The 26154-nt window shown below is 37.1% G+C and overlaps 1 protein-coding gene across 3 annotated transcripts in view; it reads left to right on the forward strand.

The window, feature by feature from the left end:
* The window catches only part of RPAP3 (RNA polymerase II associated protein 3), a 40271-nt gene extending 21446 nt beyond the window's left edge, over positions 1 to 18825 (forward strand). For all 3 annotated transcript variants that reach the window (XM_032143376.2, XM_032143374.2, XM_032143375.2), the window contains exons 10-17: positions 3086 to 3207; positions 4887 to 4957; positions 5067 to 5168; positions 12060 to 12298; positions 13308 to 13494; positions 14560 to 14657; positions 15337 to 15437; positions 18523 to 18825. In XM_032143376.2, coding sequence (XP_031999267.1) covers positions 3086 to 3207; positions 4887 to 4957; positions 5067 to 5168; positions 12060 to 12298; positions 13308 to 13494; positions 14560 to 14657; positions 15337 to 15437; positions 18523 to 18608 — 1006 coding nt within the window. In that variant the 3' untranslated portion in view covers positions 18609 to 18825. The remainder of the gene's footprint in view (positions 1 to 3085; positions 3208 to 4886; positions 4958 to 5066; positions 5169 to 12059; positions 12299 to 13307; positions 13495 to 14559; positions 14658 to 15336; positions 15438 to 18522) is intronic.
* The last annotated feature ends 7329 nt before the right edge of the window (positions 18826 to 26154 follow it).

A 26154-nucleotide genomic window follows, 5' to 3' on the forward strand; every position in this document is an offset into this window, starting at 1 on the left:
CTGAGGAGTGCGGGCACACGGCACGGGACTGGCAGGCAGCTCCACCTGCAGCCCTGGTGCAGGATCCAGTGGGTGAGGCCACCTGGGCTCCTGAGTCTGGTGGGGATGTGGAGAACCTTTATGTCTAGCTCAGGGATTGTAAATACACCAATCGGCACTCTGTATCTAGCTCAAGGTTTGTAAACACACCAGTCAGCACCCTGTGTCTAGCTCAGGGTTTGTGAGTGCACCAGTCCACACTGTATCTAGCTGCTCTGGTGGAGCCTTGGAGAACCTTTATGTCGATACTCTGTATCTAACTAATCTGGTGGGGACATGGAGAACCTTTATGTCTAGCTCAGGGATTGTAAACGCACCAATCAGCACCCTGTCAAAACAGACCACTCGGCTCTACCAATCAGCAGGACGTGGGTGAGGCCAGATAAGAGAATAAAAGCAGGCTGCCCGAGCCAGCAGTGGCAACCCGCTCGGGTCCGCTTCCACACCGGAAGCTTTATTCTTTCGCTCTTTGCAATAAATCTTGCTACTGCTCCCTGTTTGGGTCCATGCTGCTTTTATGAGCTGTAACACTCACCGCGAAGGTCTGCAGCTTCACTCCTGAGCCAGCGAGACCACGAACCCACCAGAAGGAAGAAACTCCGAACACATCCGAACATCGGAAGGAACGAACAACTCCAGACGCGCCACCTTAAGAGCTGTAACACTCACCGCGAGGGTCCGCGGCTTCATTCTTGAAGTCAGTGAGACCAAGAACCCACTAATTCCGGACACACTAGGGCAAGTGGACCTAACTGAAAATCAGAAGGAATCAGGGCTAAGGAGCTAGGCAGAGATGATAGTTTTTCGCACTCACCATTTTTCTATTTTTGATGAGTCTGTCTTTTTCTCCAACCACCTAAAAGATATTTGTTGATTGGATTTTTCTAAATTCAGTTTACAAATGGAGTGCACAGGAGACATTTAATAATTTTAAAGGACTTACGTGAGTCCATTTTCAAAGAATAATCATCTACCTCTGTGGCAACTTCAGACTTCTAGAAAAATTGTTGGGTTGTCTTCACCTGTACAATGGAACATGCAATTAAATACGCAATTGAAATGATTTCCTAAACGTTTATCTTCTAAATTTTCTTTGAATTTGGGTGTTGGAAATTTTTTGATTTACTTATTCAGCGAACATTTATTGTGCTAAAATGTATCAGGTGTTCTGTGAGGCACTGTGGAAGGTATTAAGTATACAAATATTAAATGTGCAGTTGTTTTTTTTTTTTTTTTGAGATGGAGTCTTGCTCCGTCACCCAGCCTGGAGTGCAGTGGTGTGATCTTGGCTCACTGTAAGCTCCGCCTCTCAGGTTCATGCCATTCTCCTGCCTCAGCCTCCCGAGTAGCTGGGACTACAGGCACCCGCCAACACGCCCAGCCAATTTTTTTTGTATTTTTTTTTTTAGTAGAGATGGGGTTTCACCATGTTAGCCAGGATGGTCTCGATCTCCTGACCTCGTGATCCGCCCACCTCGGCCTCCCAAAGTGCTGGGATTACAGGCGTGAGCCACTGCGCCCGGCCAGTGTAGTTGTTTTTAAGAAACCCGAAAGTTGCAGGGAGCGACAGAAAAGGAGACCAATATTTGTAAAATACGCTAAGATAGCACCATGAAGGCCACGTGCTATAGGAGTTCAGAGTGGGAAGAATACTGGCATAGACTGAGTCCAGGCAGAGGAATTCATGGAAAGCATCTTGAAATTGTTCAAACCAAACTGAGATCTAAAGGAGTAGTATGAGTTAGGTGAAAAAAACAGGAAACAGGTCAAGTCTAGTGCAGGTTCAAAGACATGGGAGTAGGCAGGTTGGTGGTACTTTAACCTGGAAAGGGTGAGTGGTTCATATTATGGCTGTTATTGCAGGGGACAGTGGCAGAGAGAAGGCCAGATACTCAGGCAGGCCCCCGACTTTGCGTGCCAAAGGAATTTGACTTTATCCTGAAAAGTATGGGGGCCATGCAGGTATCTTGAATGATAAAATCAGGCAAGTAGAAAATAACATTGATAAGGGTATGAACACAGATACGTTCTTTATCTCTTGCTGGAAAGTGAGTTAAATAAATCAGAGATGTTTAAGTTCATTCGAAATTCTGATTTTTTTCATGAGATCTTGTTTTGAGGGGAAGATGACATCCATTTAGGCCTTGAGGAGAATGCAATTACAGGAGTGTTTTTTTTTTTTAATATTCTTATGAAACTTTTCAGACTTATACAGAAGTAGTATAATAAACTCCATGTGTCCATCATCTAGTTCCAACAAGCCATACTTCTTTTGGTCATATTTGTTTCAGCATTTTCCCCCTGAATTATTGTAAAGCAAATCATAAACATTATGACGTTTTATCGCGAAAGAAAGGATATTTTATACATAACCATAACCATTAGCACGCCTAAGAAATTAACAATAATTCATTAATGTCATTAATATATGAGAATGTCTGAAGTTTTTTTGTTGTTGGGTTTTTTTTGGTGGGGGGGGGTTTGAGCTCTTCTTAAGCACCTTGTTCTTGTAGAGCAGTAATGAGTAAGTCTGTAAGTCTGAATTGATTGCTGGTTGCATGGCTGAGTAGAATTTATGCAAAGTATTAGATGATATGCTATCACATTCATAGCAAGTTCTCATTTTTTTGTTTTTCTATGAGTATGGAAGGTTTACTGTGGGTAAATGTTAATAAAGTTTTATTAGAAAAGTAATGCCAGTTAAAATTCTAATGTAGTACCTGTGCATATTGAGACTTGGAGAAGAGGTAGGCTGCCAGCAGTGGTGTTCGTTTGTCTGCCCTAGTCATATTTTTGCATTATTATTTCATCACTCCAGCAGACTCTCCTAACATTCCCTCAATCTGGTACCTTCTCCCTCCTCACCAAATGATTCTGAGATTTGGTGAGAATAAAAAATTTATAAAATAGTTCTCCACTTCAAACACAGATTTAGGAGTTGGTGATTGAAATTATATATAAGCTTTTTAAATTAGAAACTTAGTTTATATGACATTTTTCCATGAGCTGCCTTTTTTCCAGTCAGTAATTTTATCATGTTCAATAGATATGAAGAAGCTGAAAAAGACTGCACACAAGCCATTTTATTAGATGGCTCATATTCTAAAGCTTTTGCCAGAAGAGGAACTGCAAGAACATTTTTGGGAAAGCTAAATGAGGCAAAACAAGGTAAGACTTTATAACAGCTGGCACTCAGTCATCCTGATGAGTGCCCAAGTTATAGAAGCAGAGATTCATGTAGCTTATGAAAAGGAAGGGAATCAGTGTTGTTGAGCAAAAGCGACTCACTGTGTGATATGCTCGAAGCCAATACTGTGACATCAGGTTTTTGAGAGAAGGCTTTATTTGTATTGAAAGTTGACTCCCAGAGAGACAGGAATCAAACCCAAATCTGTCTTCTTGTCCTGGCCTTAAGGCAGTAATTTTATTAGAAAGGGTTTAGGGAGGTGGATACTGGAATTAGCAGGTAATTAGTGGAAGGAAAGGGAAAAGTTATTGGGCATATGTTAGCTATCTCTTCATGCTAACTAATGGATTGCAGGTGCAAATTTGGAGTAGTTAGTAGAACTTGGTGGAAATTCAGGCTGTGACATCAGCAAGCTCGTTTTTGTGCAAACTCCACTTGGCCATCTTGGTTCCAACCGATTTCAGCCGTTTTTTTTTTTTTTTTTTTTAAATCCCAATAAGGAGAGGAAGTTTCTTTGTTTAGCAAGTTGTATCTTTTCCTATCTGCCATCCTGCAAACTGAAGAATTTCTGTTAGTGATTGATTTTTTTTTTTTAAACTCTTCGGGCTGTGGTTTTATCAGCAGGTAGGGAATGGAGGATAATGGAGATCTGATGCCATTTTAATTCTTGATACTATTTTTTTTTCTTTGTTTTTATGGCCTTCTCTTTTAGGGTATTCATTGAATTAGTCTTTTCAGAGAACCAACTTGGTTCTCCTGTGTGTGTTTTCTGTTTAATTTCCTTCTGCTTTTTATTTTATTCCTTCAACTTTCTTTTGGTTTAATTTGCTGTTTTTCTAGCTTCTTGAGATCAGTACTTAGATAATTGATTTTCAGCCTCTGTTCTTTTCTGGTATGTGCATTTAAAATCTGGCAGTTTCTCTATAAGCCTGTTAGCTACAGCAGTGTTTTTTTTAATTGTGGTTAAAAAAATATGTAACATTAAATTTATTATTTTAACCATTTTTCAATATATAGCTCAGTGGCATTAAATACATTTACATTGTGCAGCCATCACCACTGTCCATCACCAGAACTTTGTCATCATCCCATTCTAAAACTCTATATACATGAGACAATAGCTCTCCATTCTACTCTCCCCCCAGCCCTAGTAACCTCCATTCTACTTTCTGTCTCTGAATTTGACTGTTCTAGATATCCTATGTGAGTGGAATCATGCAGTATTTGTCCTTTTGCCTCTGCTTATTTAACTTAGCATAATGTCCATGTTGGAGCACGTATCAGAATTTCATTCCTTTTTAAGGCTGAGTAATACTTTGTTGTATGTAATTCTCTTATTCTATTAATATTTTACATTTAGTGAGTTACTCTGTCATTTGTTTACATGGTGAACTTTGCTAAGTTAGATGACCTCTAGGGGCCTCAGTTTTATCACCTTTAAAGTGGGGTTGTAGTGAGGGTTACGTGAAAATTCATATACAACAACTACAACAGTGTTCAGTAAATGTTCTTACTATAGCTCACCTGTTTCCTAATAACCTGAGTAAAACTTCTTGAGCTAAAAATGTGATTACTAACTGAATGTATCATGAATATACATGTGAATATGAAAACTCCACATTTTAATTATGTTGTAATGTTTTTAAAAAATTCACTTTAGATTTTGAAACTGTTTTACTTCTGGAACCTGGAAATAAGCAAGCAGTAACTGAACTCTCCAAAATTAAAAAGGTAATGTATTCTTTTCACCCAAACATGGTCATATTTTCTGAAACATAAATATATTTATTTGTTGTTTAATAAATATTTTGATAGTTATGATTATAAATTTACTTTCAAGGAATTAATTGAGAAAGGACACTGGGATGATGTCTTTCTTGATTCCACACAAAGACAAAATGTGGTAAAACCCATTGATAACCCACCGCATCCTGGATCAACTGTAAGTAAAGTACTTTCATTTTTTCCTTGCCATTTAAATATGTTGTAATAGGAGAATTGGAAACCAACCATTGTATTAATAAACTTTTTTTTTTTAATTATACTTTAAGTTCTAGGGTACATGTGCACAACGTGCAGATTTGATACATAGGTATGCATGTGCCATGTTGGTTTGCTGCACCCATCAACTCATCATTTAAATTAGGTATTTCTCCTAATGCTATCCCTCCCCCAACCCGCCACCCACAACAGGCCCCAGTGTGTGATGTTCCCTGCCCTGTGTCCAAGTGATCTCATTGTTCCATTCCCACCTATGAGTGAGAACATGTGGTGTTTGGTTTTCTGTCTTGTGATAGTTTGCTGAGAATGATGGTTTCCAGCTTCATCCATGTCCCTGCAAAGGGCATGAACTCATCGTTTTTTTATGGCTGCATAGTATTCCGTGGTGTATATGTGCCACATTTTCTTAATCTAGTCCATCATTGATGGACATTTGGGTTGGTTCCAAGTCTTTGCTATTGTGAATAGTGCCTCAGTAAACATACGTGTGCATGTGTCTTTATAGTAGCATGATTTATAATCCTTTGGATATATACCCAGTAATGGGATTGCTGGGTCAAATGGTAATTCTAGTTCTAGATCCTTGAGGAATTGCCACACTGTCTTCCACAATGGTTGAACCAATTTACACTCCCAGGAACAGTGTAAAAGCATTCCTATTTCTCCACATCCTCTCCAGCATCTGTTGTTTCCTGACTTTTTAATGATTGCCATTCTAACTGGCATGAGATGGTATCTCATTGTGGTTTTGATTTGCATTTCTCTGATGCCCAGTGATGATGAGCATTTTTTCATGTGTCTGTTGGCTGCATAAATGTCTTCTTTTGAGAAGTGTCTGTTCATATCCTTCACCCACTTTTTGATGGGGTTGTTTGTTTTTTTCTTGTAAATTTGTTTGAGTTCTTTGTAGATTTTGGATATTAGCCCTTTGTCAGAGGGTAGATTGCAAAAATTTTCTCCCATTCTGTAGGTTGCCTGTTCACTCTGACGGTAGTTTCTTTTGCTGTGCAGAAGCTCTTTAGTTTCATTAGATCCCATTTGTCAATTTTGGCTTTTGTTGCCATTGCTTTTGGTGTTTTAGTCATGAAGTCCTTGCCCATGCCTGTGGCCTGAATGGTATTGCCTAGGTTTTCTTCTAGGGTTTTTATGATTTTAGGTCTAACCTTTAAGTCTTTAATCCATCTTGAATTATTTTTTGTATAAGGTGTAAGGAAGGGATCCAGTTTCAGCTTTCTACATATGGCTAGCCGGTTTTCCCAGCACCATTTATTAAATAGAGAATCATTTCCCCATTTCTTGTTTTTGTCAGGTTTGTCAAAGATCGGACTTTATTTCTGCCTTCATTTCAGGAGCAAGTTGTTCAGTTTCCATGTAGTTGTGCAGTTTTGAATGAGTTTCTTAATCCTGAATTCTAATTTGATTGCACTGTGGTCTGAGAGACAGTTTGTTGTTATTTCTGTTCTTTCACATTTGCTGAGGAGTGCTTTACTTCCAATTATGTGGTCAATTTTGGAATAAGTGTGATGTGGTGCTGAGAAGAATGTATATTCTGTTGATTTGGGGTGGAGAGTTCTGTAGATATCTATTAGGTCTGCTTGTTGCAGAGCTGAGTTTAGGTCCTGGATATCCTTGTTAGCCTTCTGTCTCGTTGATCTGTCCAGTATTGACAGTGGGGTGTTAAAGTCTCCCATTATTATTGTGTGGGAGTCTAAGTCTCTTTGTAGGTCTCTAAGGACTTGCTTTATGAATCTGAGTGCTCCTGTATTGGGTGCATATATATTTAGGATAGTTAGCTCTTCTTGTTGAATTGATCCCTTTACCATTATGTAGTGGCTTTCTTTGTCTCTTTTGATCTTTGTTGGTTTAAAAATCTGTTTTATCATAGACTGGGATTGCAACCCCGGCTTTTTTTTGCTTTCCATTTGCTTGTTAGATCTTCCTCCATCCCTTTATTTTGAGCCTATGTGCGTCTTTGCACGTGAGATGGGTCTCCTGAATGCAGCACACTGATGGGTCTTGACTCTATCCAATTTGCAGTCTTTGTCTTTTAATTGGGGCATCTAGCCCATTTACATTTAAGGGTAATATTGTTATGTGTGAATTTGATCCTGTCATTATGATGTTCGCTGGTTATTTTGCCCGTTAATTGATGCAGTTTCTTCCTAGCCTCAATGGTCTTTACAATTTGGCCTGTTTTTGCAGTGGCTGGTACCGGTTGTTTCTTTCCATGTTTAGTGCTTCCTTCAGAAGCTCTTGTAAGGCAAGCCTGGTGGTGACAAAATCTGTCAGCATTTGCTTGTCTGTAAAGGATTTTATTTCTCCTTCACTTATGAAGCTTAGTTTGGCTGGATATGAAATTCTGGGTTGAAAATTCTTTTCATTAAGAATGTTGAACATTGGCCCCTACTGTCTTCTGGCTTGTAGGGTTTCTGCTGAGAGATCAGCTGTTAGTCTGATGGGCTTCCCTCTGTGGATAACTCGACCTTTCTCTCTGAGTGCCCTTAACACTTTTTCCTTCATTTCAGCCTTGGTAAATCTGACAATTTTGTGTCTTGGGGTTGCTCTTCTCGAGGAGTATCTTTGTGGTGTTCTCTGTATTTCCTGAATTTGAATGTTGGCCTGCTTTGCTATGTTGGGGAAGTTCTCCTGGATAATATCCTGAAGTGTGTTTTCCAACATGGTTCCATTCTCCCCATCACTTTCAGGTATACCAATCAATCGTAGATTTGCTCTTTTCACATAGTCCCATATTTCTTGGAGGCTTTGTTTCTTTTACTCTTTTTTCTCTAACCTTGTCTTGTCGCTTTATTTCATTAGTTTGATCTTCAGTCACTGATACCCTTTCTTCCATCTTTGTGGTTTAATCTACCTTTGGTCTTTGATGTTGGTGACCTGAGTTGGAAATGTAGAAATCACCCTTCTTCTATATTGATCACACTGGGAGCTGCAGATTGGAGCTGTGCCTATTTGGCCATCTTAGAACGCCCCCTAACTCTTAAAGGAAATGTGGAAGAAAGGGTATCAGTGACTGAAGATCAAAATGTTGAAATGCCTTACTGGGGCACCCCCCCCCCCCGCCTTTTTTTTTTTTTTAGAATCTTTAAAAAATACTTCCTAGGATTACTGACATATAAGGGAAATTTAGCAGTGTTTAGAGTTTTGGGATAACTTTTGAAGTGACTATTTTAATTTAAGACTATCAATTTAAATATTTCTACCTATTTCTCTTATATTAAAGGAATTTCAAGCAGTTTTACATTTTATAGAAATTAAATCTTTGTATTTTTATTACTGTTCTTTTCTGAAGTTGGGATAAACACCCTTGCATCAAGTAAATTATGAAATATACATACAGAAAAGTACACAAGACAAATTATGATTTAGAGAATAATTACAAAGTGAACACCCATGAAACCACCGAGTCAGACAATTAAAAGACATCACCCCTAAAAAACCTCTCTATGTACCCCTGACTGATCAAGATCCTCTTCTTGCCCTCTTAAACTGTTATGCATAGACGATCCTTTGCGTAACAGTCAGTTTTCTCTATTAGAAATAACAATTTCATAAGGAAGTCAGAGGAGGTATTTTTATCCTCTTTTTATAAAGGCAGAAAAGGAGAGAAAGTTTGTTTTGCTACATTTGTACTAGTTAGTAGTAGCAAATAGATTTCTTAGTTTAATGCTTTTCCAGTGCATTTAATATGACTGTATTCTTTTTTTTTTTTTTTTTTTTTTGAGACGGAGTTTCACTCTTGTCCCCCAGGCTGCAGTGCAGTGGCACGATCTCAGCTCACTGCAACCTCCAACTCCTGGGTTCAAGTGATTCTTCTGCCTCAGCCTCCCTTGTAGCTGGGATTACAGGCACCTGCCATCACGCCTGGCTAATTTTTGTATTTTTAGTAGAGATGGGGTTTCACCATGTTGGCCAGACTGGTCTTAAACTCCTGACCTCAAGTGATCTGCCCACCTTAGCCTCGCAAAGTGCTAGGATTACAGGCATGAGCCACCATGCCTGGCCTATTATGACTGTATTCTTGGTAATACTGGTTGTGTGTGTTGTGTGTGCCAGGCATAAATCTGGTTGTTTTCCCACATTATGGTCATTTTCATGTATTTATTTACTGTTCTTTTCAGTAAAAGTGATTATTTAATTAAATGTAGTTTAAACTTTTACATCTTTGTAACACTTCTTTACAAAAATTAATTCACAAGTTTACAGAAGGCCTTTGTTAGATGTCACTGTCCATAATTATGAAAACATTGCCATGTGATATGTGTAATATCCCATGACTAATATACCATAAGTAGCTTTTAGAAATTTGTCGGGTCCACCTTCTTGTCAAAAATGAATTTATGTTAATAGTTGTGAAAATTACAATGTAAATTTAAATCTCTATGGCAATATGACAAAACAAAACACCTCTAGGAAATGAGAAATCTCGGGGTAAACTGTTCTGTAAATGATCCAAAATCAACAAAGTTGGTATCCTAGTGGGAAGGGAAAAAAATTGCTGTTGATTTTTATAATGGATCTTCATGGTAAAAAAATGTGGGCATTATTTTTAAAAAGCAGAGGATAGCAGTTTGGTATAATGCCTTTGAGACTGGATTTGAGCCTCACTTGATAAACTTTGCAATCTTGAGCAAGTTAGTTAATCCCTGCGTTATCCTTACTTTTTCTCCTTAAATTGAGAATAACTCACAGATTAGTTTATATCAAAGGAAATAATGTGCATAAATGCTGAGGCAATTTCAGGTGAAACAAATTTTAGTTTCCTTTTTAGTCATGTGTTTGTGACACCACCTGGTAACCAGAGAAAGTGGTCAGGAAAGAAAGGAAGACTACGGAAAGTAGAGAGAGAAGAGAATGAGTCTCAGGATTATTGAAATGAAAGGCTAGGGCAGCATAGTCTGTGCTTGAAGGGCTGGCAGCTTGGAGGTATTTTTAGCAAACCTCTAGACGGAGTGTAGAAGAGCAGAGATGTAGGTGAACTTGGGCCTGGGGTTTCCCCTGAGAGTGGTAATAAGTGAAAGTTTTCCTGATCCTTTAGTCTCTGCTAAAATATCTTATTTTGCTTTATTTCCTTTTTTTTTTTTTTTTCATTTTTCTGTTTCCTGATGTCAAAACTTCACCTATTTGGTCCCTTTTTCTCTTTATTCCTTTGTTCTTCTCTCTCTCTCTCTCTCTTTAAATGGTCACAATATACAACTAAATAAAATGTTACGCTTCTGAGTCATGATTTTAAAAAAGGAGTGAATTGAACCTTTCATATTTTCTTAAGTTCTTTCTTTCTATAGTGGTTTCTTTTATGGTTTACTCCTGTTACTAGCATACTGTTCTTCCCCACAGTCCTTCCAAGCTGTCATCAGTGACTCTCAGTGGCTCTCAGTACCCCGGGTCTACACTTAACAGAGACCAATGATTAGGAAATTCATAAATTCAAATCATTATTTACATATCTGTTGTCAAGGAAAGGGTTTAATACACATATCCATTCTTGATCAGTATCTTGATAAAAACTTTTGCTGATATAGTTCTTAGCAAAGCATAGGCCTTAATATGATTATTCTTTAAAATAGAACTGCTTGAAGAATTCTGTTATAAATATTCTTACAGCTTTTTCATTTTTGTACCTTCATTTAGTAACACTCATTTATTACCATTGGGTCATATCTTAGCTGCATTAATGGGATTTCTGGTTTTAACATTGAGTTTGTTATCTATTGCAGAAGGAGAAGTGCTTATATTTACAACTTTTCAATTTATAATTCAACTATGTAGTTGGAATGTATACTTAGAGTACATTGAGGAAAGCTTTTTTCTCTTTTCTAAAGATAAAACAAATTTCAAACATATACAGAAGTATATAGCTGCAACTGTTAATCAATATTTGCAAATTTTAGAAGAAGCTTTTCTTGTTTCATTTTTCAATACCATTGGTGGAACAATAGCTCCTCAGTGTATTTCTGTGTGTTTGGTATGATGATATAGTGAAGAATATTATTATATTTTATTAGATATACATATATTATTAAATATCAGCATAAGTTGAAAATGACACGTGTGTAGTGATCGAGATAAACAGTGAAAGCCATTTATTTTATTAAATTGGAAAAAAGGATTTACTTTTACCAACTTTGTGAATATTACTTGGCAGATTTTTAATCCTGGGCTAGTTTTATCCAGCTGCTATATATTTAGACAATGTGTTTAGGTTTTAATGATAGTCTATCCCATACATAATGCTGGTTATTGTCTGCCCTTATTCCACTTGCCTTCAGTTAGTCCACAGTACTGCTGTTGGTTTGGTAATTTCTTTGCTGTATTGCCCCTAGAATAGAGTCCAAAATCCTTTCATGACATCCAAGTCCCTTCATAAGCTGTCTTCAAACAGCCTTTCAGGCTTCATCTCCACCATGCCTTGCCTTGCACCAGCCCCACTGGACTTCTCACCTTTCCACTGACTGTGCTGTACCCTTCAACTTTGCCATTCCTGTGTGCTTTTTCTGTGAAGGCTTCCCTCATGCCAGTGTTTATCTTCCTTCCTGTGTTCTCTTAGCATTTTGTGCTTTCATCTCTTAAACATACCCATGGCCTTATATATTTACGTATACATGTCTCTCTCCCTTGTTTCGACCTACCTGGGATAAGTGCTTTGTATAGCTTTTTATTTTTGTATTCTCAGACTCCTAAGTCTGTCTAGCCACCAAATTGAATTTACTAATCACTGGGATATTAGCTGTAAGAACATTGTAGCCTTTTAACTTGTGACCCTAAAATAGGAAACCTTTAATATTTTGATTTAAGGAATTGATTTTAATTGTTTTAGAAACCACTCAAGAAGGTTATTATTGAAGAAACTGGTAATTTGATCCAGACTATTGATGTGCCAGATAGCACTACTGCTGCTGCTCCAGAGAATAATCCTATTAATCTAGCAAATGTAATAGCAGCCACAGGCACCACAAGTAAGAAGAATTCAAGCCAAGATGACCTTTTTCCCACAAGTGATACTCCAAGAGCAAAAGTATTGAAAATAGAAGAAGTCAGTGACACTTCATCCCTGCAGTGAGTAGAAATACTGTTATTTGATGATCATCCAGAATGGGATAATTCCAATGGAGAATTGATATTACTGAGACTTCTGATTTGTACTCATCATGCTAATTTTTTGAACTGCCTAACTTAAGGTTCTAGCTTTTCTTTTTTATTTGTACTTATTGTAAGGGTGATTTTGCTTAAGGAATGATTACTATTTTTTTTTTTTTTCTTAACCACAGTGTGAAATTTAGAGATGATAAGAAGGTATCTTGAAAATTGATTTTGTTTAAAAATGTTCATTTCTAGGATTTCAGTTTTATTATTTAGTTCAGCAAAATTTTAGTTTTTTCAAAGGAAGCTTCATAAAAATGTAGAATTTATGGATTGCCATTATTTCATCCATTAGTATTTAAGACTGTTGTGGACTCTAACTTTTGTTTGGCATTTAAAAAATAGTTTGTGTTTTTTCTTAATAATGAGAATATAGAAGATATAGACTAATTAGGTTCATTTTGAGGTATGGAAACCTTACTCATATATTTTTACATTGCCACTCAACAAACCTGCTAAAAGTTGTTTTTTCTTTTAAACTTTGAACTTTAGTAGTACTTTTATTTAAAGTGATAGTATAGATCATGGGACAATACTATATAGGCAATTTTTTTGGAGGAAGCATTTCTTCCTTTTTGGAATATCTTGAAAATGATCATTTAGATCTTTGAAGGGCTGAATCATTAGTGTATGTGACATGGTAATTGAAATATATAGAAATGGTGTACTCAAAAGGTGGATAGGTTAGCTGCCCAGCAGAGGAGAATAGTCATTACATAGCCAGCATGTGAAAATTTGTAAGAGCATAATCTATTTTGCCAAAAAATGTTTATATATTAGCTGCAATAATTGAATGCTTGTATAATACAAGTAGATAATATAATATTAATAAAGTCAAAAATTTAAAAATTTTTATTGATGTCTCCTTGATTGAGCTTTGATTATTTATGGTTGTTTTCTGTTTGATACTTCTGAAATATTTCAGACCTCAAGCCAGTTTGAAGCAGGATGTATGTCAGTCTTACAGTGAGAAAATGCCTATAGAGATAGAACAAAAACCTGCTCAGTTTGCCACAACTGTTCTTCCTCCAATTCCTGCAAACTCGTTCCAGCTCGAATCTGATTTCAGACAATTAAAAAGTTCTCCAGATATGTTGTATCAGTATTTAAAGGTAAGAGAGAGGAAGGTAGTACTTCTGTTGCAAGTAAAAGGTCAGAGAACTTCTTTTGTCACTTTATAATAATGGTGCCATGTTTGCTTTTTGTAGGATATTATTGTAGAAATTATTGTAGAATACATCACCCTGGTCAGACCATTTAAAAATATTTACAACCAGGGAAACTTGATGTTCTCCTTTGGCAATAGATTCTGTGTCAAATTCTATTGTCTCAAATAACTTAATCTAATTTCATATATATTAGCTTAAGCTTAATCCTTCAAAAAAAATCCTAAAATACATTGAGTGTCTTCTGTGTGCCAAGCAGTGCTTGCAATATGTAGGCAATCATTCTTGTAATATTTGCTTTAAGAAAAAGAATCAAATCTTATGAAATTTAGCAGATAATGGATTAGCATGGTCTTTTTCAAGTGTAATGAGAGTAACATTTCCTTATAATTGTGCAATATAAAATTACTTCCAAATACGTTTTCTCGTGTAATTCTACTTTTAAATATCTCTAGTTATGTTTATTGCTCTTTGAGAGCCTTTAAAGTTTCCTGTCTCTCTTAGGATGGTGTATATCTCTTCTGCTCATAAGATTTTTCTGTGACTAGAACAGAGTGATTATCATGCAGTTCCTGTAACTTTCATTCTTCATAATTGCATTTTAATGTGACTCCATTATTATTCATAAGTGCTAATGCATAGTAGTTATTCTTTTCTTTTTGTTTTGGATGGAGTTTTGCTCTTGTTGCCCAGGCTGGAGTGCAATGACGCAATCTCAGCTCACCGCAACCTCTGCCTCCCACGTTCAAGCAATTCTCCTGCCTCAGCCTCCCGAGTAGCTGAGATTACAGGGATGTGCCACCATGCCCGGCTAATTTTTTGTATTTTTAGTAGAGATGGGGTTTCTCCATGTTGGTCAGACTGGTCTCGAACTGTCAACCTCAGGTGATCCTCCCACCTTGGCCTCCCAAAGTAGTTATTCTTTACTATTTTTACCCAAGCAGTTGTTGTGCAATTTGTGATATGTAAGTGTTGCCATCAAGTAATTGTCTTTTTATTTTTTTTTTCAAGCAAATTGAACCATCTTTGTATCCTAAGTTGTTTCAGAAAAATCTGGATCCAGATGTATTCAACCAGATCGTTAAAATTCTCCATGACTTTTACATTGAGTAAGTCAAGTTTTTTTTAGTTATACAGTAAGTCCTCACTTAATGTCATTGATAGGTTTTTGGAAACTGCAATTTTAATTAAAATGACTTAAGACATAGGAACGTAAGTCTTGTTTATATCAATTGGCCTATGGTAAAATTGGTTTGTTTATACAGCATGCTGTTTTACATAAAGTTGCAGTTTTCACGAACCTATTGATGATGTTAAGTGAGAATTTACTGTACTCTTATGATGCTATGCTATTTCCAATGATTTGGGAAGTTCATTCTCTTTGAATGTATATAGCAAATTAGCAGCATATAGCAAAGTTAGCTTTCTTGTAAGTTTCATTGTTAACAGAAGTTGCAAGGAAATGACAAGTACAGACAATAAAAAGGGAAAAGTTTAAAAGGGAGGAAAAAGGACTCTAATTTTTTTGTAGAGAAAAGTAGGGTATGGAAGTGACCAGTGTTTTAACAGAATAATAGTTTCTATGCTAAGCTCTTATTTGAGAATATTGTAATTTCTTCAGTTGACTTGATAAGTCTCTTCATTTGGGCATTTAAAATACAGGTAGTATCCAGGGGAAAAAAATGATGTCATTTATATGTAATTAGAAGTATTGTGTTAGTAAACAGAATTATTAATAAATGAGCTGCTTTTAACTGATCATTTGTTTTTATATTTGGATTATTTCAGGAAAGAAAAGCCATCACTCATCTTTGAAATCTTACAAAGACTTTCTGAACTAAAAAGGTTTGATATGGCAGTGATGTTTATGTCAGAAACAGAGAAAAAGAGTAAGTTCTATGAAAGTTTTCCCATGTTTATTTTTGTACATTGCTTTATTCATTCAATAAATAATAGCTGACATTTATTGACTACTTATTGTGTATAAGGTTATATTTAATTATTTATATTTAAATTGTGTTAATTATATGAAATTATATTTAAGTTAATTAAATTGGATAACAAGAACAGTTAAAATTGTATTGTTAGTCCTGACAATATTATGAAGTGTAGGTACTGTTTTCACTCTCCTTTTACAGAGGAGGAAACAGGTATAGAGAGGCTAAGAAACTTGCTAAGGTCACATAGCTAGGAAGCCAGACCCAGGATTTGAACCCAGGCAGTCTAACTCCATAGTCTGAGGTCTTCTACTTGAAAATGCAGTAAATGGTATAATGGTCGAGTTCCTACTGTTACTGAGTATGTAAAGGATCAAAGCCACAGGACCATGTAACTGGGCGAGTTACAGGAAAGGCCTAATCCATTCTGAGAGAGGTAATTTCCTTGAGTTTGATTTTAGCTGAATTGTCAAAGAAGTGCAAGAGTCAGAGGAAAGGCTGAGCAAGAGAGTTTTAGACTGAAAGAATGATACATGCAGTGGTTCTGAGGCAGGAAAGAGCAAATTGAGTCCAGAGAATTTAAAGTGGTATGGCTGGATTGTAGAATAGGGAGTAATGAGTGGCAGGTGATGAACCTGAAGAATTGTATTTCTTTTTTATTTCCACATCACAATTTTTGGCATAAAGAGTCCATTTTGAGAAATCCTAATTAAAGTAAAATTGCACTATGCAGAAACTTCAGTTGCTCAGAGTTTTGGGCTATACTCATTTCAGGAAAAAAGAGAAAAGTCATTCACATACCAGTGTATCTTTTTTTTATTTTTAAAAAGTAGCAAAACTCAGTGTACCATTTTCAGATACCTCCTGTACTAAACATACATGGGCTTCTTTTATTTCTTCTTTATCTTTTTAGCAGTGATGTTGAATGATTTTAAAACAATAAGAAAGACACTTTTGAAATTATACTTAGGGAAGTGGACATGTAATTTAGATATATATATTTTTTAGGCCAGGCATGGTGGCTCATGCCTATAATCCCAGCACTTTGGGAGGTTAAGGCAGGAGGATCGCTTGAGACCAGGCTGGCCAACATGGCAAAACCCCGTCTTTACAAAAAATACAAAAATTAGTTGGTTGTGGTGGCGTGCATCTGTAGTCCCACCTACTCGGGGGGCTGAGATGGGAGAATCGTTTCAGCACGGAAGGTTGAGGCTGCAGTGAACCATGATTGTGCCACTGCATTCCAGCCTAGGCAACAGAGTGAGACTCTGTCTCAAATAAATAGTTAAATAAAAATAAAAAATATATATATATTAAAAAATATATATATATGTATATTTTAATAGTGAGGGTTTAAACCAAAAGTTTTGGTTTTAGCTTTAGTTAACCAGAAATGTTCCTTGAAATCCCTGAAAAATGTTACTGTTTCTTATTACTGTTTTGACCTCATCTTTTACCACTCTTTTTTCAACCACTGTGCCCCATTATAGTGGTTTTATATAGCTTTTAATATACCAAACTGTCAGCCGAGCGCAGTGGCTCATGCCTGTAATTGCAGCACTTTGGGAGGCCGAGGCAGGTGGATCACCTGAAGTCAGGAGCTCAAGATCAGCCTGGCCAACATGGTGCAACCCCGTCTCTACTAAAAATACAAAAAAAAAAAAAAGAAAAAAATTAGCTGGGCATGGTGGCAAGCACCTGTAATCCCAGCTCCTTGGGAGGCTCAGGCAGGAGAACCAATCGCTTGAACCTGGGAGGCATAGGTTGCAGTGAGCCGAGATCGCACCATTGCACTCCAGCCTGGGCAACAAGAGTGAAACTCTGCCTCAGAAAAAAAAAAAAAATTACCAAACTGCCAAACTTATTTTGGCCTCAAGGACTTTGTGTTTGGCTATTCTCTTAACCTAAAATATCTTCCTACATATCTTCACTTGTGTGCTTCTTCATTTGGTTTTCACCTATCACCACTTCAAAGACGTCTTTCTTCACTGACCCCCCGTGAACCTCTCTCTTCTTACCCTGCTTTATTTCTCTTCGTAATACATTACTAGCTGACGGTGGTTCATGTGTATGTTTATTATATCTCCCTCTCTAATAGAATGAAAGCTCCATGACAGCAGGAACTTTGTCTACCTCGTTCACTGGGCCTCAGTGCTAGTACATAATAACCCCTCAGTGTCAGTGTGTTGAATGAAGGAATTTATTGTTACTCTAATGTGATAAGTTCAAGGTATCCGAGAATGCAAGTGGGCTCTTCAGACTGGCTGCCCAATAGTAGTGTCTTGATGGGGTTTCCACTGTCTGCTAAGTTAAACATGGAAAGCGCTTAGAATGGTTCTGGCATGCAACTAAGTATTCAGTAAATACTTAGCTGTTGTTATCTTTTATTATTGCCATTATCATTAATAACTGTCAGCTAGCTCTCCAGTTTTAATGTTGAGAAGCATGAACTAGAACAGTGTTTTCCTATTGTTGAGTGTCGACCAATCAGTGGTAGTAAATATGATTTTTTTGTGATTCATAGTCTTATTTTTAACATGTAGTAGTTTTAATTTTGTAATATAAAAATATTTAACTGTCTCATCAAGTGTGATTTCATCAGTGTCATTGCTGTTTTTCATTTACAGCAGTGATGTAAAGTTTTCTTTTAAAATAAAATGATTTAGGTTTGAAAAACAGTTTAGTTGAAATAAAAATATTAAGTAAATAAAAGTACACTTGTTACACAGATAGGGTAAACATTTTTAAGGTAGTACAGAATGAATTAAGTTTAATCTGCAAGATTAATATCATCGAGAATGCAGGGGAAATTTTATACTGCTAAAGCAAAATATTCTGGAAAGAACCATTGTTGGATTGCTATATAATTTTGTGTTCTCAGATTGGCTTTTTAAATATCTGAATTAGAATTTATAAACCTATTTATTGCTTTAAAATGTAAAATGTTTTTGACAAATCAGATTGCTCCTTTTAATTTACATTTTGCTTGGTTTTTAAAAAATGAGATTAAAATGGAGAACTTTTTTTTCTTTTTCAGTTGCACATGCATTATTTAATCACATAGACAAGTCAGGATTGAAGGATAATTCTGTTGAAGAACTCAAGAAAAGATACGGTGGTTGATTTCCATTTTTGCTGAAATAATTGTTTTCGACTTTCATACGTAAATTTTTTCTGCTGAAAGTGTTTTGCTTCTTAAGAAAATGAAATTATATAGCAGGAAAGGACTATCTTTGAACGTAAGTTAATTAACTATAAGGTGAATTGTGATTTAACTAGTGAGAATTGTATTCAAGTGAACTCTTAAGTGTTTTTCTGAAAATAAAAATATAAACAATGAGATATGTTTGTAAGGATCAGCATTTTATTTTATGAGTCATTTTAAATGTTAAATTTAGATACATTCTTCAGTGACCCATAAATGTAACATTAGTTTTATATTTTCATGAGTTTTTGCAACTAACCACTTGCCAAAGCTGCTTCATTAGCATATGAATAATTACCTTTGTAAAGAGGAAGTTAAATAGATAGTGAGATCCTTTCTTTATAAAACTTTTAAATGTTATTGTGCCAATTCACTAACATGAAGTTATTTAGTTGCAGGGTGTGTATTTTTAGTATTTATGTTGAAAGAAAGAAGACTTTTAACTAGACTTTCAAACTAGGTTAATTGAAGTATCACAGTATTCTTACATTTTAATGCCATAGGGTTTTTTCCCTTATAATATCCATGTTACATAGCAGTTAAGGACAGATAATCTAATGCAAGGTGTAACAATGTAAAAATTAGTAATGTTTAAAGTACTAATTAGCATATAGCCCATATGTATGTGTTGGATGTGAGTGTAGCGTTTGTAAGCTTTTGAAAGTAGGGCTAGAACTCTGCCCATCCCTGTACTCTGCATAGTACCTAGTACAAACCTTTGCACAGTTAGGTGCTCAACTGATACTTACAAAATTTAATTGAATTTGACGCAAGAATCATATTAAGTAAATGTTTAAAGTAGCAGCAGCAAATTTTGGGCATGGTGTAAACACTGGTAAAACCAGTTAATTTTAGAGACTATCAAGTTGTAAAAAAAATTAGAATACCATCCTATAATTGTTATCAGCATCAATAAGACAGTTCAGTTTACAATTTTATACAATATTGTGGTTAATTTTTATTGCCATTAGACATATTACTATTCTTATGAATTGTTTGAGAAGTAACCATAATTTATTTACAAAGATAATTTCTTCAGGTTGTGGTATAAATTATTGAGATATGTTTGTTATTTGGATAGTTTGAATGCTTTACAATACACTTAAGACAGAGTTTATTAACTTTGTTTATTGCTACATGTATTATGATATATAAACAGGCAATGGAATTTAGCTTTTTATCTGCTATGATCTGAATGTTTATATCCCCCACAAATTCATATGTTGAAATCCTAACCCTGAAGGCGATGGTCTTCGGAGGTGGGGCCTTTGGGAAGTGATTAGGTCAGGAGGGCAGGCCCTTGTAAAAGAGGCCCCAGAGAGCTTGTTCACCAGTTCCACCACGTAAGTACACATAAGAAGGCACCATCTACGAACAAGAAGGTGGGCCTTCACCAGACACTGGAGACCAGAATCTACTGGCATCTTCATCTTGGACTCCCCAGCCTCCAGAACTGTAAGAAATAAATTTCTGTTTTTATTAATGTAATCTACCCAGTTTGATATTTTATTATAGCAACCTGAATGGACTAAGGTATGATCCTTTGAAGAAGCTTATAAGGTAGTCAGGGCAGATAATGTTATTGTCATTCTTAACATAAGAAAAGGAGGCTCAGAGGGTTAATGTTCTCTGCATGATTATAGAGCTAAAAATTGGCCAAAACAGTTCAGAACGTGCTGTCTTCTCTTAATGTAGAGCTATTTGAACTACTCCCAGCTGCAGCTTTTATGTTGTGTTACCTGCGTAGAGACTGTTAACTGAAGAAGTACAGATCACAAGACTTTACTATAGAATTTGAATTTTAAAAAATTTCTGATGTTAGCCTGATTTCTCCCCAGAGACATTTTCACGTAGTGATTTAAGATCAGAGGCTCTGGATTCAGACTTCTTGAGTTTGAATTCTGGCTCCATCTGGCTTTAGGGCCTTGGACAAATTACTTTTCTATTCTTTGTTTTTGAAATCTGTAGAATGGGTATAAGTGAGATTGAACGAATGCACACATTTTGTTTTTGGAGCAGGGCTGGATGTATAGTAAGCTACCGTTGTTACTATTATTATTACAGTTACCATCATTTCCTAAAAGTGATTAGAATAAAGAACAGTCTTTAGGGGCTATCATATTGTTGCCTTATTGCAAAATAGCATAGTGGTTAATAAAGTCATTTTTGGGTCAAATAACCTGTGTATACAACCTATTGCACTCAACTAGCTTGTGAATTTGGACATACTGCTTAGCCTCTCTAAGCTTCAGTTTCCTCTCATATAAAATAGAGTATTAGTAAATGCCTACCTCAAAGATTTTTAGAAAGGCTATTATTTATAAGTATTAGCACATTAGTGCCTGTCACATAGTGCTCAGTCATTTTTATTAATAATAGTAATATTATTGCCTTAAAGGTACAAAAGCAGTACTTTCCCAAGTGGTTTCTTTCTGGAAATGTAGTTATTTACTGTTAATTGTATCTTTTGACTTGATAGCAATATTTACATCATAATTATTCTTGTATTGTTGGTGGAAGCACCATGCCCGTCATTTATTGGCTGCCTCCCACTCTTGTTTTAGTTACACTCAATTCAATAAATTGATGGGGTATACCCAAGTCCTCACCATTTTAACAATTTGTGCTAATGCATTTGAAAAAAATTTTACTTCCAACCTATAAATCCATTATCTCTGTTAACAGGAGGCATTTCTGAACACAGTACCAAGGCTCATTTTACCTTTTTACAATTCTTTCTTAATGTTTGACCTTTATCAGAGTTATGTTTAAAGAAACATGAAAAATTTAATGTTAATGAAACTTCTGTTTGATTCATTCATTTAATTAATTTAACAAATATTTGTTGAGTCTACATATAATGCCAGGCACTGCTAGGCACTGGAAATACAAAAATGAACAAAGTAAACACGGATTCTTTCCTCACAAAGCTTACAATGAAGTGGGAGGTGGGATGGGATGGTGGGGCTACAAATAAAGAGGTACAGTGTAATAAATGCTAGACAGGTAATACTAAGGGATCATGGGAAATACCAGGAATAGCAGATGCAAAAGACAAGACAAGTTTGAGAAAACTTAAGTTTAATTTTCAGCATAGAGTGGGAACTGGATTGTGCTAAGAAATGAGGCTGGTGAAGAAAGAAGGGTTGTGATTCTAGAGGACATTTGAACTTCATCCTGAGGGTACCGTGGAACTAATGATAGTTTATATAGGAGGGTGATTCTCAAATTTGTATTTTATAAAATTTACTTTGGCTACTATGGGAAGAACAGTTGCCTGGGGACATTAGAGACAGGGAACTTGTCAGAGGACTTGGGGTACCTAAGGCAAGAGATTATGGTATCCTGAACAAGAGTACTAGCCGTGAGGATGGAGAGAAGTGACCAGAATGGAGAAATATTTGGGAAGTAGAATGGGCAAGATTTGGCAGTAGATTCAGGGCCCCCACATTCAGGGCTTAACTCTAAGGAGCACCCTTTACATTGTGGTCTGCGTGAATGGCATCCCTGGAACATAATGTGAATGCTTCCTAACTTGTACAATTTGGTGATCCTGTGTGGACTGGGAAGCAAGTTGAGAAGCAGAAGGAAGCATTAATGGTCGTGCCCAGATTTTTTTCCCCTAGGGCAGTGCTTTCATTCACTAAAATATAAACCACAGCAGGTGATACCATATGTGGAACTGGAAAGTTTGGTTGAGTGGCTGAGAGAAAGGTTCAATTTGGGATCTGTTGGATTTGTGATCTCTCTGGTCACTGAAATAGATTAGGGATGGTGATTTGGGTTTGGACATTAAAAAACATTTAGGTGAAGTCTCAGGATTAGATGAGATTACTTGGAAGTATAGAATCAGGAGAAAAGGGTGACTGGGTAAGTGGAACAGAACTAACATCCACATTCAACAGATTGGAAAAGGAGCACATAAAGCAGACTAGGGAGAGTGGGCACAGAGAGGATGACGTTGGCAAAAAGCATGTGATGGAATTAAGTTTTTTGTTATTGATAATTTAAAAGCTTTGTCTTCGTAACTAATTATTGGTTCTGTCATGTAAGTTTTTAGGATTGTTGCCAAGTTTGAGAAAATCTCTACCATGTTTCTTTTGTATTTGAGCCATATGATTCTGGGGTTTATATGAGTATATATTTCTGGTAAGGCAGAACTCCCATTTTGACCAGGCATCCATGAAGCATCCTGTTAAAATACATGTCTGAAGACTGAGAAGTATCTCCACAGATTAGCTTCGGGATCCATACATTACAAATCTTGTCCATCACTGCACATGTACTTCTGGGGCTGGTTACTGTCTAATGCATTTATATCATGGTTCAACTTCTGGCCTAAAACTGGGAAAGTTGATGGTATGGACAGTAAGAGTATCCCTAAAATCTTCCTATACTGAGATGGTGAGCAGTAGTTCAACCTGGTGCAAAAATGACTGCAAACCATGTAAATATATTCTGTAACACTCAGCTACTTCATAGTCTAGATCTCAAGACACTTGGTGCAGGGAAGTTAGAGTGGAAAGGGACAGCAGTCTAGATTGATTGTGGTTAAAATATATTAGTTTTGAAATTTAGTTTGAAAATGTAGTTTGCAAAAACATAGTCATGTAAACACTTCCCTGTAGCCCCTCTCAGGGTGGAAGTGGCCTGTACAAGTGAGAGTTCCTGGGGCTTAAGCCTTTGTTAACTTCAGGGTAAATCAGCTGTTTTCTCAGTCCATAACCCTGAGGCCTATGAGTGTTTAGCAAAAAGCATCTCTTCTTTTGCAACACCAGAGGTTTTGGATGCACAGTCTATACATCTCAACTATCAAATTTGTGAACAACTGAAGGCTTATGCCTTTTTTGGGCTTGATCTGTCTGGTATTGATTTTTCATTTTAGGTATGAGTTACAAGAGCTAGCACGTAAGAGGTTATTTGCTTTCTTTTCCATGTATATCTCCTTTTTTTAGAGTGTGAGCCTTAAGCCCATGCCCTTCTATCTTTTCTATTATCTTGTATCCTGATGTCCTCTATTTTCTGAGGCTCCTCCCCTGACCACAAGCAAGTCTGGATTTCTCTGCTTAGAGGAATGGTCCTTTGACCCTGTCCATGTCCTCTCTCTCTTCTGGCTATCCCCAGTAGTTCTGTGATGGTAAAATTAGTCATTTTCCCCTTAGTTCTTACTGTCCTTGACCCCCTGTAGCATTTGACCTGGTTGGCTATCTTGGCCTTGGTGACATTTCACCCTGTTGGTTCCTCGCCTCCTCCTCATAGCTCTGTCTCTGTCTCCTTTTCATCTTTGCGTGTCTAGTCTAGTCCTTGGCCCTCTCCTCTCCCCTGACAGCTTGACTACTCAGAACCTCTACTAACAACTCCCAAATTTGTTTCTTAATTGCTCTCCTTTTTCCCAAGTGTTAGTCTTTTTCCCTGGTTCTGTACTAACTGTTATTCCTCGGTGTGCTATTACTGACCAGAACCCAACATTGTAAATAGCAGCTCATTGCCCTTGTAATCCAGCAGCCCCATTCTAGCTGTCTCTCCTGACTGCCCCACTTTTAATGTGGCCATTGTTGGTTCAGACACAAATTTCAACCTTAGCAATATTTTTGACCGCTACTTCTCTTTGCCTGCATCCAATCACTAACTCATGAAGTCCAGTGGGCTTTCCCCTTGCAGTGTCTGCCATGTGTCACCTCATGTCCTGAAGATGGCAGTAACCCCTAATGAGTCTCTCTGGCTGTATTCCTGTATAATCCACCTGTGTGCCTCTGCCAGCTAAATCTTCCTTTAGCATTGCTCTCATGATGTCACCTGTGCACACAGCCTGCAGGACACCTCACTACTCATGAGACTTCTTGTGATGGCCATCTTCTGAGTTAAATATTGGGACAACTTGTTTGACTGAGGGCTTTCTGATTTGTAGATTTAATTCTTAATTCAGCAACACATATTATATGCCAGCTACTATGCTAAGCCACAGCCTCTACCCTGAAGTATCTCAGTCTATTAGGGGAATTGGACAAGAAACATGAACTATAATAAAAGGTGGCAAATATAATGATAGAAGTCTAAGAGGCAGGACTCAAAGCTCAACTGGTAGGATTGAGAAAGGCATCTCTGCAGAGGAGCCATCTAGTCTCAGGCATGAAGGATTAGAAAGAAGAATCCAGGCAGATGCAGGGAAAGCATGGTTTAGGTAGAACAGCTTGGAACAGAGGAGTATGAAAACAGGAAACATTTAGGGATTTGCAGGCAGTGAAGGTACTTGGGGCTTGGCTGTGGGGAGATGGTGAAGAAGTAGGAGCCAGATTATGAAAGGCCTTTGCTGTGACAAAAAGGCCAATTTTCTGAAAGTGATCAAGAATCACTCAAGGATTTCATTTTAGAGATAAGGAAACTGAGGCATATATAGGTTATATAATTTGCCCATAGACATCTGATTAACAGGTGGTGGAGCAGAGATACTGTACCAAGTAGTCTGATTCCAGAAGCCACATGCCCAACTACCATTCTATATGTTATTTTGGATGTATAGAGAAGACAGGATGGATTTTTATTTTTTGTTTTTGAGACAGAGTCTTCCTGTCACCCAGCCTGGAGTGCAATGGTGCAATCTTTGCTCACTGCAGCCTCAGCCTATTGGGTTCAAGCAATTCTCCAGCCTCAGCCTCCCAAGTAGTTGGGATTACAGGGATGCGCCACCACGCCCAGCTAATTTTTATATTTTTAGTAGAGACGGGGTTTCACAATGTTGGCCAGGCTGGTCTCGAACTCCTGACCTCAAGTGATCCACCCCGTCTTGGCCTCCCAAAGTGCTGGGATTATAGGCACCCCCAGCCTTCAAGATGGATTTTAAAAATATATGTAGGAGGGAGAATCTACAGGACTTCTGGGCATTCATTCATTCAAACATTTCTTAAGTGTCTATAATGTACCCGGTAGGGGATTAAGCATCAGAAAACAGACATAACTTCTGCCCTTCAGTAACACACAGGGTGGCTGGGGAGTCAGATAAATCTGCAGTTACAGCACAGTGTCATGAGTGTCCTAATGAAGGTTTGGAAAGAGCACAGAGGGCAGCTCTGAATCAGACTGGGTGGGACAGGGAAGGAAGAGGCAGCATTTGATATGAGACTTGAGAAGGATGGTCCAGGTGCACAGTGGGAAGGAGATGTCCAGGTAGCGGAATCAGCATAGGTGAAGGCCATGTATTAATAGCATAGTCATGAGCACCTTGACTTGACCTTGGGGGTGTAGGCAATTCTGTATACTATGGAAGGTGACATGGGGGATAGAGTTTGAGTTGATTGGTACATTTTCCCTTTGTTTTTTATTTGTTAATTTTTCATGTGTGCACATAACTAGATTTTAAGTTCCTGGAGGGTCGTGACATCATCTTAGATGTCATTAGTGCTAACATTGGCCTTGTCTATGGCAGATGCTCAGCTGTTTATTGAGTGATCAGTCTAGATTATTACG

This window comes from Hylobates moloch, unplaced genomic scaffold (assembly GCF_009828535.3).
Source record: "Hylobates moloch isolate HMO894 unplaced genomic scaffold, HMol_V3 SCAFFOLD_22, whole genome shotgun sequence".
NCBI lineage: Eukaryota > Metazoa > Chordata > Mammalia > Primates > Hylobatidae > Hylobates > Hylobates moloch.